The following is a 17,973-nucleotide window of genomic DNA, read 5'->3' on the forward strand; positions in this document are numbered from 1 at the left end:
GTTGACTTTTGCAGGTTTCTGGTGAACATATTCCTCACCATTTGCAATGTTCCCTCTGTCCTGGATGTCGACGGACGACCAAGCCTGCGAGCATCCAACACAAATACCTACTGTGACCATGAGTTTTTAATGGCAATTCTTGGTGGTCTTGGGATCCAATGAGCGCGTTATCCGTGCACTGTCAGTCACCATCTCTGCATCAGTACAACGGAACGTCAAGTTTCATAACGGGCGGCCACCTGAGCCCTTTCCTGCAGTGTCATGCGATGTGCCATTATGGATCACTTTCTACCCCTGTAAGGAAACTACAATATGTACTAAGTTTCATAAAAAATATTAATAAATACAAATGTTATAAGCATTTTATAATAGGGAGTTTTTAGCCAATGAAGATGGTTGTACCCACATGTATGACCTTATGACATCTTATGACATCAACATTCATTCATAGCATTACCCCGCTGCGTCTCATTCCCCTGAGACTTTCTCCTGGTTGGCGTACAGTATTTTCCGCCCTACCTGTAGTTAACGCAATTACGGTGTACAATTCGATTATTAATCTCGTTTTTGTACATACTATTTAGTCATTGTTTAGTTATTTAATTCATAGTTTTTGTCTGATCAATTATGAAGAGGCTTACGAAGAAGTCCACTGTGTCACTTCCAATAGAAGGCATAGACATTGCTATTGACACCAATAAGAACACAGAGTACATTTTGGATCCCACCATACGATTTGAGATCTGATGTGACCAGCCTTTGGAAGTAGACAACGAGAAGAAGCAAATTTATGAACCAACATCTGACGTCTTTAAAAACAGAACTTTCTACAGTCTGATGTTGAGTGATGACATGAACCATGTACGCTGTATTAGTTTTTATTTGTTTATTTATTTAAAAGAGAGATATAATAAAATTAAAATGTTATTTAGTACAATATATAAAGCCCGCCGTTGAAGCTATGTGGATAGCGCCGGACCTTTCCGACCAAGCGGTCCGATGTTCGATTCCTTGTGTGGAAATGGAAGAAATTTATTTTCCGTCCATGGGACTAGGTGTTTGCCCGTTGTCTTGTGTTGTCTCTGCGGTGGCCCTGTGCCATGCTAATCCCAGGACTAGAAAGACTCACACTTGTGAGATGTCTAGTACGTGATTCAGTGATTCTCCTTCCCCTACTCCAGTGGCGTGTTAGACGGAAAAGGGAGAGGTTAAACTGACAAAGAAAGAAAAGAAAGAAAAACAATGTATAAAAAATAATGTATTGTATAAAGACAAATAAGGTTCAAAGAACACCTTAAACAACTACAATTGACAATACATGACAAAAATACCACATCCATTTTCATCGAATAACATAGCCTACACATTGGCTCTTCAGGGATAACTAAATTAGTTTTAGATAACGTCACAGATTGCAGGACAAATAAAAACGGAAAAATTTGAATTAGATATGTACGTATGTTCTGAAACTATCTTTCGACCGAAAGCAACACTCACACCAAACGATGGAAATTTTCGTGGTGTCGTATAAAAGCAACGTATTTAATATTTTATTTATCTTTGTGTTCATGACAACAAAAGCTGTTATGCTATAAATAGTGGCTTCCGACAATGTAGCCAAAACATGATGTGCTTTTATTAAAATCGATAGCCGCCAAATTCAATGACTTTGGTTAACACTAACCATTATACTATAGTTGACTTGTGAAACCGCTGCTCACTGTCGCTCCCAAATTCATCACGATGGTGGATGGATACCGGTCCCGTACACTGGCCGAAATTTAAATGAGAAAATTTCTTCCACCATGAAGACACTCAGTATATTTATGTTAACAAGCAATGTTTATTTTGGCTACTGTAACTTAAAAAAAGATATTCGTACCGGTCGATAACTCAAGTTTCACATCATACCCGAAACTTTTTCCGCTTTTGTCTCTGCTAAAATCCCTCAGATTATTAAAAATTCATGTAGTTACATTATATGTACAAAAAGATAGCAATTACACAAATCTGACATATTTTCTATTTTATTAAACATTCGCGCATAGAATTTATTCTACGTTATATATAATCTGTAATTTTCCAGAAGAGACTGAGGAAAATTCAGGCAAATGCAATCATCTTGATCTCTGTGGTGTAAGGTGAGATGAGGGTTAATGGAAATACACTAAGAAGCGCGGAAAAGTTTACTGCAAGAAAATGAAGGTACCCATACTTTTACCCAAAAACTACAAAGTTAATTTCACACAAATATTTCAGGTTTCGTTGTCCCCAGGGTAATATGAGTACGTACTCTAGAGGCAAAATAATAGTGAGTCCATTATTGCGTTCCTTCGCTATCATAGCATCATAGACAGATGTGGAACAAAGCAGTACTTATCTTGAGATCTGAGTCTCATGTATAGAGTCAGAAATTAAGACCTCTTTTTTCGGACAAGGATTACCGTTATACAATTCTATTCCATCTCATAAAAAATCTTAAAATTCGACACACTGTATACCCATATTTCCTAGGACTGAATTCCAAAACTTAATCGTGAAAAGAGATACAGCACGAAGTTGGTACAATTTTGTATTTGTAAAACAATTAAAATAAATCACTATAAAGAACGACATATACACTTATGAGTTTAGTAAATTTTCAGTGTAGAAGTAAGCCCAACTTCGCGGGTAGAACGGATTCTGGAGAGAAGTCTTGGAGCGCCGACCTGCCTACAGAAATTAGTTCAAACGTTTCTCTTGTTTAGTCTATCTGTTGAGTTTCATTTTGTTACTAGGATATGTATATTCGAAACAATGTTCCATTCTCTTACTCGTACTCATTCTGGTAGTGCTAGAGCATAGATGTCCAATCTCGTACGAGGTAACCTCTGGCGTAAGCAACCAGCAGCGCATATTCTTTAAGGTCGTTTTTCCTATTTTATATGGAAAGTTATTGACCTTAGCAGAGCATGCTTGACGTGCAATATCTCCTGGTCCTATAGGTATTTGGAAACCCATATGCAAGAGTGATTTTTATAGGTCTATATAAACAAACAATATGTATCTTTATTTTAGCAATAAAAATTATTATTATTATTATTATTATTATTATTATTATTATTATTATTATTATTATTATTATTATTATTATTATAAAATCCCTACGTTTTATTTATTTTACATTTTGATTTTTTTTCGTAAGTCGCCCTCCATAGCTAAACTCCATGAGTCATCACTGCTTGCCAACCAGGACTATAATGCACCTTCAACATAACGTAGAAGATCTGCATTTGAACGGGCATATGAAATGAGAACAAAGAAACAAAATGAAAGGACTATTTGTGTGTTATACAGTGTATCTTTCTTAATGCCACCCTTGTACTAAGATTGTTCTACAATATAACAATTTTGAAGTTTTTCTTCATATAACTTTTGGGGAAATTAAGAAATCAGATGGATAAACAGTTATGAAAAAATATTTTAACGAAATTCCTTCCAGAAATTAACCGAAGAAATGCCAAGCTACAACCTAACGTCAATAGCCGACCAAACTCAAGAATCCTGAAAAGATGACCGTTTTAAGAAGTATAATCCTGAAGGCAGCAACGTTTTAAGAAGTAATCATTTTATAAAACTGACGTCAGTCTACACCGATAACCTAGTCCTATAAATCGCAGAACTTGGTATGGCTTTCATCAACTTATCGCATTTCTAAGCAGCGATCTTTCTTTGGCAGATTTGTGATGCTGACTGAAATTAACCTTCCCATGTGGATATTGTGCACCAATTTTACAAAGTATGACATCCAAATAATGTATTTGATAAATTATTTTATTTGCTGCATGAAGAACGGATCTGTAGAAATAATTACGGTACTTTCAAAAGATATTTTGTGCTTTAAATAATGCAAATCTCAACAGAAAATTGTGAACAAATATTATGGTTATATTAAAAATAACTTTTTTTTTACTTCTATGTTTAGACTAATATTAGTAGCAATCTAATTTCTGGTTCATTACAGAGGTTACCAAAAGAGAATGAAATATCATTAAAAGAGCTCACCTCAAAAGCTCAAGAAATATATTTTGCAAACAGCGATCCTCAAACGAGAAACAAATAAGTGATTTTATTACGTAAACAACTAGAATAATATCAATTTATGTAAGGTTTTGTTTCATCACATTTTGGGATAGTTTGGGTGTTTATTGCACTACGCATTTCCAATACATGAACAGCTAAACGAACTTAATAATGACGAAATTTAAAGTCAGATATCTCCAAATCTACTTGAATACACTCAAATAGGAAATAATGGGTATCATAACATAGTAGGGGAGAGTCGGGTAGTATCGGACAGTGCGTTTCTTTCATCTACCATCATATGGTAGTACCTGAATGACATGGTTACGTTTCTCTATGCGACATCACAGAAACGTAACCATGTCAATCAGGTATTATCATCGTGTGGTAGATGAAAGAAGCTCACTGTCCGATATTACCCGATGTCCGATACTACCCGACTCTCCCCTACCTTTTTCTGCAAATATAACTGATAAAGAACTATTCAATGATGAAGCGCTTCTGATAATTTGAAACAATTTAAAATTGTCAGGAAAGCTTGCAGCAATATTGTACCAGTCTACTCAAAATTATATAGGCTATTGTTGCTGTTGGAAAGCTTGAAATACACCAACGACATTTTTCTTACGAATCTAACAAATTACAATTATTCATCTTGATTACACAACTTTTAACACGATATCACTTCGGAATATGTATGGTAAGACTTTCCTGTGTTAAATTGTAACGTACCTCGTTTACATGTTTCGACCTATTTATGGGTCATCTTCAGAAATGGTCGTTGTTGGTCTTGGCGCCACTTGTTCTGTTTCCTGTGAGGGTGTGTTCCTGTGGTATAGTGTAGAGTCACACAACTCAACTTCAAAACACACACACTCTTTGACTCTACACTATACCACAGGAACACACCCTCACAGGAAACAGAACAAGTGGCGCCAAGACCAACAACGACCAGTTCTGAAGATGATCCATAAATAGGTCGAAACATGTAAACGAGGTACGTTGAAATTTAACAGAAGAAAGTCTTACCATACATATTACAATTATTATTTAGGATAGCTTCTGCTTGCTATCGGAACGAGCTTACTGACCTCTTATTCGAGCCCATATACGAGTAATAATAAACTTATTGCGAGGTATGCTCTTAAATATTAAACAGAACATTTTTGAGATTAAATCTAGAGACCAGATGTTTTAGTTGATACTTGTCAGTATTTTCATTAGTCTCTCCCAGAGAATTAATTCCTTCAAACTGTACAAATAGGCTATGTTCTACCATGTCCTTCTATACTTAGTCATGTATCATCGCTCTTCTTCACAATCACAGCAAAACAACTTGACAGACAGCTACCACAAAAAATTATATCATTGCATTAATAAAATATTTCTCGAGACAATCTATTGAGTTAAAGGGCGTTGAAACATAAATGGATTCACAGTAGCTGTATAATCATCCAGTCAAATAATAAGTTTCTGACATTCAGAGCTTTCATTAGCACATTGTTCAAAGTCAACTTTCAGTCTTTAAAATAACGTGTTTCAATATAATGAAAGAAAGTTAAGTACAAAAGAAAAGCATCAACTGTACAGCTTCAAGTTACGTTCATTTACAGCACATAAACATGCAGTCTTCTTGAATTAGTAAGTACACAGCTTCTCGCACACATGATTAGCTTTTAGAATCTGTAAACTGAACGAAACTGAAGTTTAGTTTGTGGCAGTCGTAGACAAAGTTGGGTTCTTCCACTCGTCATTCCAATAATTTATTTTCCACAATACATTAAGAAAAGTAATTGAATAAAAAAAATTGTGATTCATATGAATTATTGTTGTTTGCAAGTGACAGATCAAGGAGGAAGCCTTTTGTAATCTGAATTACTGAAGAAACCCAAAGTTAAGTAGGTTAGAATGACAGTGAGGTAAGCAATATTTTCCGAATAAATTGTGTTTCAAGAGGGGACAACTACACCGTAATGAAACCGGGGTTGTAATCGGTGTAGAGACAAGAAACGCAACAGGAATAAAATTTAGGCCTATCTAAAAAAAAAGGACAACAAATGTACATGAAAGTACAACAGACTGCACATGAAAGTACAGTACATTCAACTAATTTTTTTTGTGAAAAGCGACTTAATCTCCACTGCCATTCTGACCTCCACATTTATGTACTCATAATTTCAGTTAAGTTGTTGTGCAAAAAATTGCATTATTCTTAAACAAGCGTAAGAAATCAAAATTAAGATAAATCCTGTGTTTCTTTTATTTGGAGGGAAGCAAAAATTGTTTTTTTTTTTTTTGCCAGGGGCTTAGAGACCCCTAATAGGACATGTAATATTGTAAAAAAATTGTAGAAAATTGTAAAAACTGTAAAAATTGTAAAATATTGTAAAAATTTGTAAAAATGTATTGTAATATTGTAAAATTTTGACTTGTTCCACATCTTAAAGCTTCATTGCTCATGTAAGATCTATGGAATATAATACATGAAATGAAATGAAAAACTGAAATATGTATGTATGTATGTATGTATCTATGTATGTATGTATGTATGTATGTATGTATGTATGTATGTATGTATGTATGTATGTATGTATGTATGTATGTATGTATGTATGTATGTATGTATGTATGCATGTATGTGTGTATGTAAGTGTGTACGTATGCATGCATGCATGTATGTATGTATGTATGTATGTATTATGTAATGTAGGTATGTAGTATGTATGTATGCATTTTTTTTTCTTTTTTGAGCAGCATGTTCCATTACAAATGAGAAGTAAGTTAATACTACATGCCTAGGTACATTATCGAATGTATGTATGTATGTATGTATGCATGTATGTATGTATGTATTTTTTTTTGTATATCAGCATGTTCCATTACATTGGAGTAATACTACATGCTTTACATAAAATATTACAATAATTAGTTACATAATTTATGACATGAGAACATGATATTTACAATTTTGATTGCGATCTTGAAATTCTTATAGATACAAGTGTTACCTAATTGTACTTCTTATATTTTAGGTTACCATCATTGTTAATATTATTTCTAATTTCAATTACTGTTACATTTTGCCAAATTCTATGGATTTTATAAATTTTCTGAAGCTTTTGAGGTATGCTGTTGTGAACTGATCAAAAGGTGGAGGCCAGGTTTGACCTGTGCGTATTATACTAGTTCGTAGGATTCTTCTTTCTTTTATCAGTGTGGCACATCTTAATATTATATGGTTGAATGTATGTATGTATGTATGTATGTATGTATGTATGTATGTATGTATGTATGTATGTATGTATGTATGTATGTATGTATGTATGTATGTATGTATGTATGTATGTATGTATGTATGTATGTATGTATGTATGTATGTATGTATGTATGTATGTATGTATGTATGTATGTATGTATGTATGTATGTATGTATGTAAGTGCATGCTTACAATCTTAGATACTAAAATTATAGGGTTGTTTATTTTCAGTACACCTCTTCGTATACATGATCAGTCTTAGGTATTTGAATCGGTTGCATAGCATAATTCTGTTCAGGTGACTGTGGTAAAGGTCTTCTTTGGTGACGGTTCATCAAAGACTCGACCCGCTCAGGTATGAAGGGTCCATCTGTAGTCGGTGGCCAAGATGGAGACTGAATGTAAGCTCTCGGCGTGTCTATGCAGGAGTTTCTGTAAGGAGTCTCCCTGTTGAACAGATATGATTTCGGCTTCGAGAATGTACTGTGGGGACGTCCTCTCCAGGCATGTCTTGGAAAGGTTGAAGTTCCTCCTGCGCGGTAAAAATCGTTTGTCACATAAACTGAATTGAAAGGATGAGTCTTTTCGATGTTTGTTACGACGGTACTTCTAGAATTCTTGTCGGGTGGAAGAGATGTGTTCACATGAGAGGTCATGGAGTTTCTTTCTTCACTCGCGGCAATACATAACACACATTCCTCGTTCTCTTCTGTGCACAGGGGCTCGAATGTTTCCAATTCCGCCACCTGGTGTTGTTCAACTGCATATTGTATCCCACTAGGACGAGGTTTTTCGAAATTTCGCCTCACAGTTCTATGTTCACAATTTGGGGTGTGATTCACGTAAATTCGGCAAATCTGACATTGTTTCCTCTGCTCTTGTTGTTCATCTTGGCAATGTCCGTCATGTGTGACGTCATTCTGCGGCACTGTGTCATAATCCACAGGCATCGGTGTCCGTGTTTTGAGCCTTACATAAAAGCAAATCACACTCACGAAAGCCAATATTATAAAAGTTACCGAGAGGGTAACGCTTATAACAATAACATCTGTGTCTGAAAGGGCTGCTGATGGAACAATTGGACTAGAAGGTTTATTCAACATGTTGTGGTGCTTTGTGATTGTTTGGCTCCTTTCATGAGTAGTGGCAGTACTAACAGAAGTTTTTAAGATGCTAGAAAAAGTTGGTTTTGTAGTGGTAGTAGTAGTACTTGTAGTTATTACCATCGTCAAGCATCTTGCTAAGTAAGATGTCCAGATATGTGTATACTCAGAGCATAATTTTACTTTAAAATTTGTATCGAAACATTTGCAATAGAGGGGATTATTTTTTACATCGAATGCTTGTAAATAACTCATTTGCCTGAGGACTGCGTCTGTGAGATTTGAAAGTTTATTATTCTTTACATCAAGCTTCAAGAAACGAAGAAACTTCGGTTGAATCGCGAATAAAAAATTTAGAGAAGTTAAATAATTTCCAGAAAGGTTCAAAGTTTTGAGTGACTCTAAACCATTGAAGAGATGATCATCAATGTGCGAAAGATTGTTATTGGACATGTTTAGGACTTGAAGTTTTGGTGTGTTTTCAAAAATATTTTTCGGAAGATTACGAAGGTTACAATTTTTCAAGTTCAAATATCGAAGACTCGGCAAATTACGAAATGGACTATAACCTTCTATACTGATGTTGTTTGCATGAAGATCCAAGTCTTCCAGATTTAAGTTATGAATGAAAGTATTGGAGTAGATAAATCGAAGTTTGTTGTTGTATATGTACAGCATTTTCAGACTTTTTAATTTTATAAGTGCTCTTTGTGAAATATATTGAATCGCGTTATTGTAGAGATACAGGGATACGATACTTCCGAATTCCTTCCCCTGAAACGTTGTGTCTGTTAGTTCCGATATGTTGTTGTAAGACAAGTCCAGCAGTTTTGTTGTGTCGGGGATTGGGCCTGGCACCTCCGTCAGAAAGGCCCTGTTGCACAAAGTCCTTGATCCCAACTCACACGTGCATTTGAACGGACAGTTTTCTGAAATGGATGTACACACGGCAGCCAGGAGCACCAGAACAAGTCTGACGTTCATTTTCCTGGAAAATAAAATAAGAATATAGTCCGTATAAGTACAATTAAATTATACATCTTATACCGATTCAAAACCTATATCAACACATAAACAAAATACATCCAAAGCTACATTACACATTAGAAATTGAAAGCAACAAATCCATACATTTCCTAGACATCACAATAACAAAAATTGACAACAAACACACATTCAAAATCTACAGAAAACCTACAATAAGAACAACACACATACACAACACATCTATTCACCCAACACAACACAAAGAAGCTGCACTCCGAACAATTGTACTCAGACTACTCAACATACCAATGAGCCAACGACACTACAAAGAAGAGCTAAACACAATCAAATACATAGCACAAGAAAACAGATACAACCCTAACATAACAGACAATATAATAAGAAAGGCAAAACAAAATTACAAAAAATCATAGGAATACAACACAAACACAAGAACACAAAAAATACATCACACTAACATACGAAAATAAAAACACACACAAGACTGCAACCTTAATCAAGAAATTAAATTACATCGCATACAAATCACAACACACTCTACAATAAAAGCCATCTCAACACACAAACAAACAAATACAACCACACAGGTGTATACAAACTCAAATGCAATACCTGCAACAACTTCTACATAGGACAGACAGACAGATACTTTCCAACACGTTACAGAGAACACATCACAGCATAACCAAATCACAAAACACTTCCACATACGCAGAACACAACACAAACGCCAACCACACCTACAGCAACATAGACACAGATATGGAAATTCTACATCTCCAACCAAGAAAACAGAAACTAAACACACTAGAACAATACGAAATATAGGAAGCACAAAAAATACACCCACATCAAATCCTCAACACAGAACTCAATTTTAGAACACACACACTTTTTGACTCCACATTACACTACACAAACACACATCCACAGGAAACGCAATCAGAAGGTGCGAAGACCAGTTAGTTATGATAATAATGGGGCTAAGAGGGATGAAGTTACAGGGGAATGGAGAAAGTTACACAACACAGAACTGCACGCATTGTATTCTTCACCTGACATAATTAGGAACATTAAGTCCAGACGTTTGAGATGGGCAGAGCATGTAGCACGTATGGGCGAATCCAGAAATGCATATAGAGTGTTAGTTGGGAGGCCAGAGGGAAAAAGACCTTTAGGGAGGCCGAGGCGTAGATGGGAAGATAATATTAAAATGGATTTGAGGGAGGTGGGATATGAGGATAGAGACTGGATTAATCTTGCTCAGGATAAGGACCAATGGCGCGCTTATGTGAGGGCGGCAATGAACCTCCGGGTTCCTTAAAAGCCAGTAAGTAAGTAAGTAAGTAAGTAAGTAAGTAAGTAAGTAAGTAAAGTAAATCCTAAAGTTTAAATAGTTGTTGAGTTTACATAAGGTTTCATTCACTTTATAGGACATTTTAGGAAGTAGTTAGCTTAAAATGCTCCATTTTGTAAACAAAAGGAATACAAGAAAAACACGGGAAGACAAGAAGGGCAAAAGGAATACAGGGACAACAAGGGAAATACAAGGAGAGCAAAGAAAATTCAAGGAGAACAAGGAAATATAAGGAAGACAAAGAAATACAATGAGAAAAGGGAAATGCGAGGAAAACAAGGGGAATGCAAGGAGAACAAGGAGAATACAAAGAGAACAAGGGGAAAGCAAGGAGAACAATGGCAATACAAGAAGAAGAAGAAGAAGAAGAAGAAGAAGAAGAAGAAGAGTGCAAGGAGAAGAAGGGGAGTGCAAGGAGAACAAGAAGAACAAAGGAAAATACGTAGTTATACGTGAAAATGGCTACTCGGTGCCGTGGCAGGTCTTTTACTTTGACAGATGATCGCCGCTTACCGTCAGTTGTAGCAAGTATCTCCTGACTCAGAGAAATGCCGCTTCTAAGACTTTTGATGAGTCTGCAAGCCTCTTGTTTGCTGTGACGGCCACCATCAGGTGACTTACAGGAAAGCCGCTAACCAATATAAAACAAAAAATGAACATTAGCTTGCGTCGCAAACTATTCCCTGTAAGAAGAGTCGCAAAATAACTGAGCTCTCGTGAAGTCGTGCTATATTATGTTTAATGTTTGCAATGTATTTGTTTAATGTTCATTTAATTAACTTGTTTAACTTGTTTTTTTATTTCCTCTTTAACGATAAAATCATTATTAATATTAAGCTATTACCACAGTCTAGTATATACAGTCACGAAGCTTGAGTTGTGAGGGTGCTAGGAACAATACACTGTGCCGGTCCTATTTCGCATTGTCTGTAATGAGGCGATATTAGCGATCCTAGTGGTTAGCAACTATCTATGGATGCATATTTACAACGTACTGAGCTTCGTGACTGTATATACTAGACTGCTATTACTGTGAAGAGGTCCGTCACTAATTCCAGAGCCCTCTCCGATCCTATACTCTATGCATAATAGTACTGTATAGGTGCGGGCTATGCTAATTCCAAGATCACATTATTTTCTTCAAAAGAAAAAGAAGATAACAGTCAGTAAGAACAAAATTTATTGACTATTTATATTCTTCACTTCCTTCTTATCAGAGTTGGAAAATTTGTAATCGATTAGTATTACATTTACTAAGCAGAAATGCGAAAAGGTAAAAATAAGAGATTTAACATAGTGTTAAAAATATATATTATTTTAATTGTATACAATCATAAATAAGAACATTTATTTCAAATTGATTTTATAATTTGTAATTAACTTCTTTTCAAAACTGAAATAAATCTAATCCCCCGTCACAATTGCGGTAAGACGTGCCATGAAAATTGCACACGACAAAATTCTTACATCCCAAACAATAACGTTGTTACGTCACTGATCTTATCATTCACTTTCTTTTAAACATGATTTTCTTTAGTTTGGTTCTTTTATTGATTTGGTTTGGTTTGGGTCGCGAAAAATATACTTGAAATACAGAGGGCCATGGGGGAAAAGAGATTAAAATCCACTTCCCCAGACCACCTAGGACGACTGGGTGAAAGGAAGCAGCAGAAAATAATATAGAATTAAGATATGGAATGGCCCTGAAGCAAATGTACCCCATAGAACACTAGTAAGTGTCAAAACGAAAAAAAATTCACAAACAGTTGGCCTAATTGTAAAAATACAACAAAGAAAAAGCCAAAATATGCCCAGTTTATTTATATAATTTATTATTTACATAATTATCCATTTTAATTCCAAAACATTTTCAGACCGGTAATAAAATTTAACAATATTTGACAAAATTTCCATGAAAAAGACCTTGTAATTGTTGGATGTATGTAAAGCATATCGTGTGGAAGAGATGCTTGTGTTATCACACTGCATTGTTTATTTATAAAAGTACAGTCGTTTCAGGAACTGGCCGCCAACCCATGACGCTGGTGACTGTTGGGGAGCGGCATTGTTAGCTTTCCGTAGAGATAAAGCGGTTCGCGGTAAACGCCTGTTCGCAGAATGGCAAATAATAGCGCCCTGCTGCCACTCACGTTGGCAGTGCAGTCAACACCAAACCCATCTTAAGCGTACCTAGTTGACAATGATCAATTGATCACGAAGAAATTTATGTATTGTATTGATTAAGGCTGGTTGAGTGGAAGAGAAGGCCTTATGGCCTTAACTCTGCCAGCGAAAATAAAACATTATTATTATTATTATTATTATTATTATTATTATTATTATTATTATTATTATTATTATTATTAAGAAATCTCTATCAAATCGATATGAAAATTAGTTTCCTTACAACGTTCAAGAACACTTCCAACTGACGTTGCTAAGCGGAAATTATGCTTAAGGCAGACCAAAATGTCGCTACATTCAGCTGCAGTGTATTTTGCTATTATTTAAGGGTGATTTACAGCCTTTGCTCCTCTCGAAAAATTTTTATAACACGATAACATTTGCGTATTAGCCATTAGAAATCAAATTTATGCTATATATATATATATATATATATATATATATATATATATAAGTAGTATTATTTTAACTTCACATCAGACAAACAAAGAACCTGAGGAAGAGAGTAAATGAATAGGTTTAATCTTAATCCGTTTGCTTAGCAGGATCCCATGTTAGCTATCTACGTAGTTTTTAAACAATTTGATTGCCTTCAATCTGAGGACTGTCCTAATCTGATTGATCAGACTAGTGGACTTTCAAGACAATTTTTACTAATTTCACTATGCTGCCATCTAGCGACTGCAAAATAAAGTCCCGTTATAACCCTGATGGAATTGCATGAAGTAATATCACAGTCTAGTACATACAGTCAAGAAGCTCAATACGTAGGGAATATGCATCCAATGACAGTTGAACTTCAGTTGCTAGCCATTAGGATCGCTACTATTGCCTCATCACAGCCAAAGCGAAATAGTACCGGACACAGTCTATTGTTCCTAGTGCTCTCAGTTGCTAACCGCTTGAAGCGCTATATCGCGAGAAATGCAAAAAATCACCTCAAGCTTCGTGACTGTATGATATTACACTGTGGTCATATCACAGTCTAGTATATACAGTCACGAAGCTTGAGTTATGAGGGTACTAGAAACAATAGACTGTGCCGATACTATTTCGCATTGTCTGTAATGAGGCGATAGTAGCGATCCTAGTGGTTAGCAACTTCTATGGATGCATATTCACTACGTATTGAGCTTCGTGACTGTATGTACTAGACTGTGGTAATATCTTGCAGCAGAACTTCCATCTAGCGGTCGTTACCAAAAAATTCATTTTCGATAGCGGAGATCCTGGTGTTGTTCTCTTTTATATATTTGCCATTTCATAACATAAAATTATAAGAAATTCACTATAATGTTTCCAGCCAATACTCTTCGTTATATAGAAGCAATTATATTTGTTTCAATCACCGTAGATTGCCATATTGTCACTAAAGTCTCAATTTTTATCAGTTTCTGCTCTGAATTGCTGACAGTCCTGAAGAAATAGGCCTAGTAGGCTACTAAATAACAGATGTTTTACAAAATACAATACATTTTTCGATTTTGTGGTTACGTATGATATAAACATGCTATAATTCGTGTTTAATGATTTTATACTAGTTTAATGAGTTTAGCAATGCCGTGTACTGATACAATACACTTTCAATAGCTTGTTCATTTGCATTATGATACGATTTCTAATGTTTATGTGCTCTTAGTCATTCAAGTCATTTTTCTTTCATTTGAATAATGTAGCGTTGTTGTGTAGTCAACTGTCCGAGGACAGGCCTGAACCTCACAAGTCATATTAACAGGACACCACTTACGAGCAACTAAGCCAGGAGATAAAGGGTTAGGGTGGCCAGTTCCTTTCCCCCTCCATTGCATACATCTAAATATTACACTAATCACTAGGGCTGAAAAAAGTATTAGTTATAGGCTACGCTGCATCGTACGTAGAGCTCTGTGTTTATAAAATGCTTGTGTGCACGCTCGACTAGTTACGGTAGCGGCTGCTTGTGCAGTCCGCTCCGTATGAATGAACTCATAATAGAATTTACATTTACAGGATTACTTGTGTTTCAAATTAATTAACTCGGAACAAATACTAAATTTACAAAAAATATTATTAGGCCTATCATTAAGTTAAACACATTTTCCCCATGTTCTGATTTCAGTCGTCTTAGACCTATTATCTGTTCTTTGTTGGATTTTTGTTACGACATTCTGATACAATCTCACGTCACTTCGCAGGTCTACTATTGAGGAACGTCGAATGCTTACTCTATCTGCTCCTTACAGACAGTAGAGACATCCTGTAAACAATGTATATAGAAATTGAATAAATTAAATAAATTCAAGGAAATTATACCAATACATGATACCAATACCTTTCTTCAGCCCTAATAATCAGACTTCACATAAAGTAACGTACCGTCAACCGGGTATACTTTACACAAGGGGGGTAACTTTACACATTTCTAGAAAAAATGTTTAGATGGCAGCACATTACAGACAATGTGTAGCAACTCCGTGGAACTGATTCTGTGTGACAACAGCACATGTATGTAGTAGTCTGGAGTGTGTGCCGTTATTAAAGCTGTTATACACCATTGTTGCAGGTGAATTTCACGAGGCAAGTATTTTTACTCTTTTTTTCTATGTGTAAAAACGTTCAGTTCATACATTCAATTGTGACTAGTATTGTATGAAATTATTAAGCTTTCGGACGCTGGAAATGACTGCCTGACCAGTTTTTCGTTACATGTGCTACCCTGCGAGAGAAAAAACAAGAATGATAACCTAATGTACCTCTGAACTGGGTAACTTTACACAGGTGTGAAGTGTTTATGGACACTAATTAAAAATAAAAACTCTTTTTAATATGATGTATAATGTCACTATTAATGGTGGTAGGATCGAGTCCCGTCAATGATACGGGAAAATAAATGACTTTCAAACAGACAAGGTCGTTACTTGTAGATTATTATTATTATTATTATTATTATTATTATTATTATTATTATTATTATTATTATTATTATTATTATTATTATTATTTTCAGTAATCCGTGGCACGTCAGCTCTGAAGGATCAATGCCAGTTGAATCGGTTACTGCAACTAGTAGGTAGCAGTATAGTCATGTGGTTAGCATGACGCTATCCCTCAACCGTTGGACCGTCACCAGGTTCTGAAAAGGCTTCACAATGTAGCAGCACATTCATGAACAGCATATAACCATTTATTGTATTGTTTTATTACATTTCTTGACTTTTATATAAAGTATTTCATTTTCAGGAATTTACCAATATATTTTGTTCCCACTGTGCTAACTGTAGTGGGCTAATAAATTGCGAAACACGTCATATTGTTCAGAAATGTTTTACCTTTCCAATCCCAGTACTTAAAACAGTGCAATGTTGGACCATATTGAACAGAAGACTCAATTATAAATATGTGTGTAAAGTAACCCCGTAAACGGGACATCTTTACACACGTGATTATTTATTTACAAGTGTGTCATAATGCATAATGCATATGTACAACCACTAGATTTACTCAAATTAACCAGGGACATTCATATAAAAATTAATTTGTGTATCTAACTTGATAATCTTCAATTATTTTAACGAATAAGCAAAAAAAAAAAAAAAAAAAAAAAAAAGTGTGTAAAGTAACCCGGTTGACGGTAGCATAATGCAACGTAACGTAACAGAACAGCATAACAGTAGTGATAAAAGCCTTAAGAATGGTGGGGAATAGTATTAGTGATGGTAACAATAACGGCCACGTGGTAATAGTAACACTACTATATTAATGGTTGGTGGCAGTGATAATTGTAGGGGTGATTGTTGTAGATCTGATAATGATGGTAACAATGGTTAGTGGTAACGATTCACATATTGGAAATAGCTGTATAATACGAGTGTTAATATTAAAACATAAAACGTTCACGTAGGGCTGCATGCAAATGAGGCTCACGAAATTCAGGGAGATAGAGTTACCATGCATTCTTGACTCGGCGCTAGAAGGAGGTGACGTAATCATTACCACACTATGGCAGGCTCTTACCCTTGGGAAGATGCAGTAACTAGTAATAGTATTTTTTATAATACACCGATACTTCTCAATTTAAAACAACCGCTGAACAACAACAAAAGAACCTTTGTAAATTGCTACTTTGTATAGAGCTTTAAACCATAATTATAAATGAATATGTTTATGAGAACGATTCGTAGTTCTTTATACACAAAACCAATAACGTTTCTGTTGGTACTTACGCGGTCAAACGGCTGATATATTCATCCGAAGCCATAATGTGTGTTTCACATGATACCGCACAACACGTCCTTCTTCATGTAAGGTGAGGATAACTATGCAAACAGTAGATCTGCGCTGTGCGAGCACATATCCGTCTCCATGGCAACCACAGATATCGGGCATAATGTTTAATTTGGTCTTCCTTCCCGGATAATACAGCTCCTTGTAAGTCCAACACAAGGAAGTCTAGTCCTAGTGTTTATTTATCTTTTTAATATGTCATTCTGCAGTTCAGAAAGCCGGATTGCAATGTGTAAACTAAAACTCTGTACTTATACAGTGTCTAATAAGAAATATATTTTTGTACTTCTTTCAGTCCGTTCAGTAAGACTGACAGCAAGTCAGCTGATCAACAGTTCACTCAACAGATCAATCAGTCAGGTCGGTCTGTCGGCCAGATTAGTGAATTGCATTAGTCAGTTAATGTATCAAGACGGTTAGCGAGTCAGATCGGCCAGTGAGAGAGCAGGGTGGTCGGTGAGTCAGATTGGTCAATGAGTCAAGTAAGTCAGCGCGATTCAGGTCGGAAAGTTGGAAAACGCAACTCTAAATAACCCAAAATACCACGAAACTGTAGGGGGAAAGAAACTAGCCACTTTATCCTATTATCTCCTGGCTTAGTTACCTCGTGAATGATCCCTTATTGGTGTCATTTATGAAGTTCAAATCTGTCTTCGGACAGTTGACTAAACAACAACAAAAATTAGTACTGCCTTTTAATTACGGATCCCGACAAAAGAAAAGGATTGAAACACCTCAC

The 17,973-nt window shown here is 35.5% G+C and overlaps 1 protein-coding gene across 1 annotated transcript; it reads right to left on the reverse strand.

Moving 5' to 3' along the window:
• Positions 1-1,238: 1,238 nt before the first annotated feature.
• On the reverse strand, positions 1,239-17,337 carry LOC138696723 (uncharacterized). The gene is made up of 3 exons (XM_069822055.1): positions 17,174-17,337; positions 11,301-11,418; positions 1,239-9,410 (listed from the first exon to the last, which is right to left on the reverse strand). The coding sequence occupies exon 3, from the start codon at positions 9,404-9,406 to the stop codon at positions 7,547-7,549; it is 1,860 nt and encodes a 619-aa protein (XP_069678156.1). The 5' UTR covers positions 9,407-9,410; positions 11,301-11,418; positions 17,174-17,337; the 3' UTR covers positions 1,239-7,546.
• Positions 17,338-17,973: the final 636 nt, after the last annotated feature.

Source organism: Periplaneta americana, chromosome 3, assembly GCF_040183065.1.
Source record: "Periplaneta americana isolate PAMFEO1 chromosome 3, P.americana_PAMFEO1_priV1, whole genome shotgun sequence".
Lineage (NCBI taxonomy): Eukaryota > Metazoa > Arthropoda > Insecta > Blattodea > Blattidae > Periplaneta > Periplaneta americana.

What these genes read in the sequence shown, in the direction of transcription:
- LOC138696723 (XM_069822055.1), bottom strand. Translation starts at nt 9,406, where the DNA reads ATGAACGTCAGACTTGTTCTGGTGCTCCTGGCTGCCGTGTGTACATCC.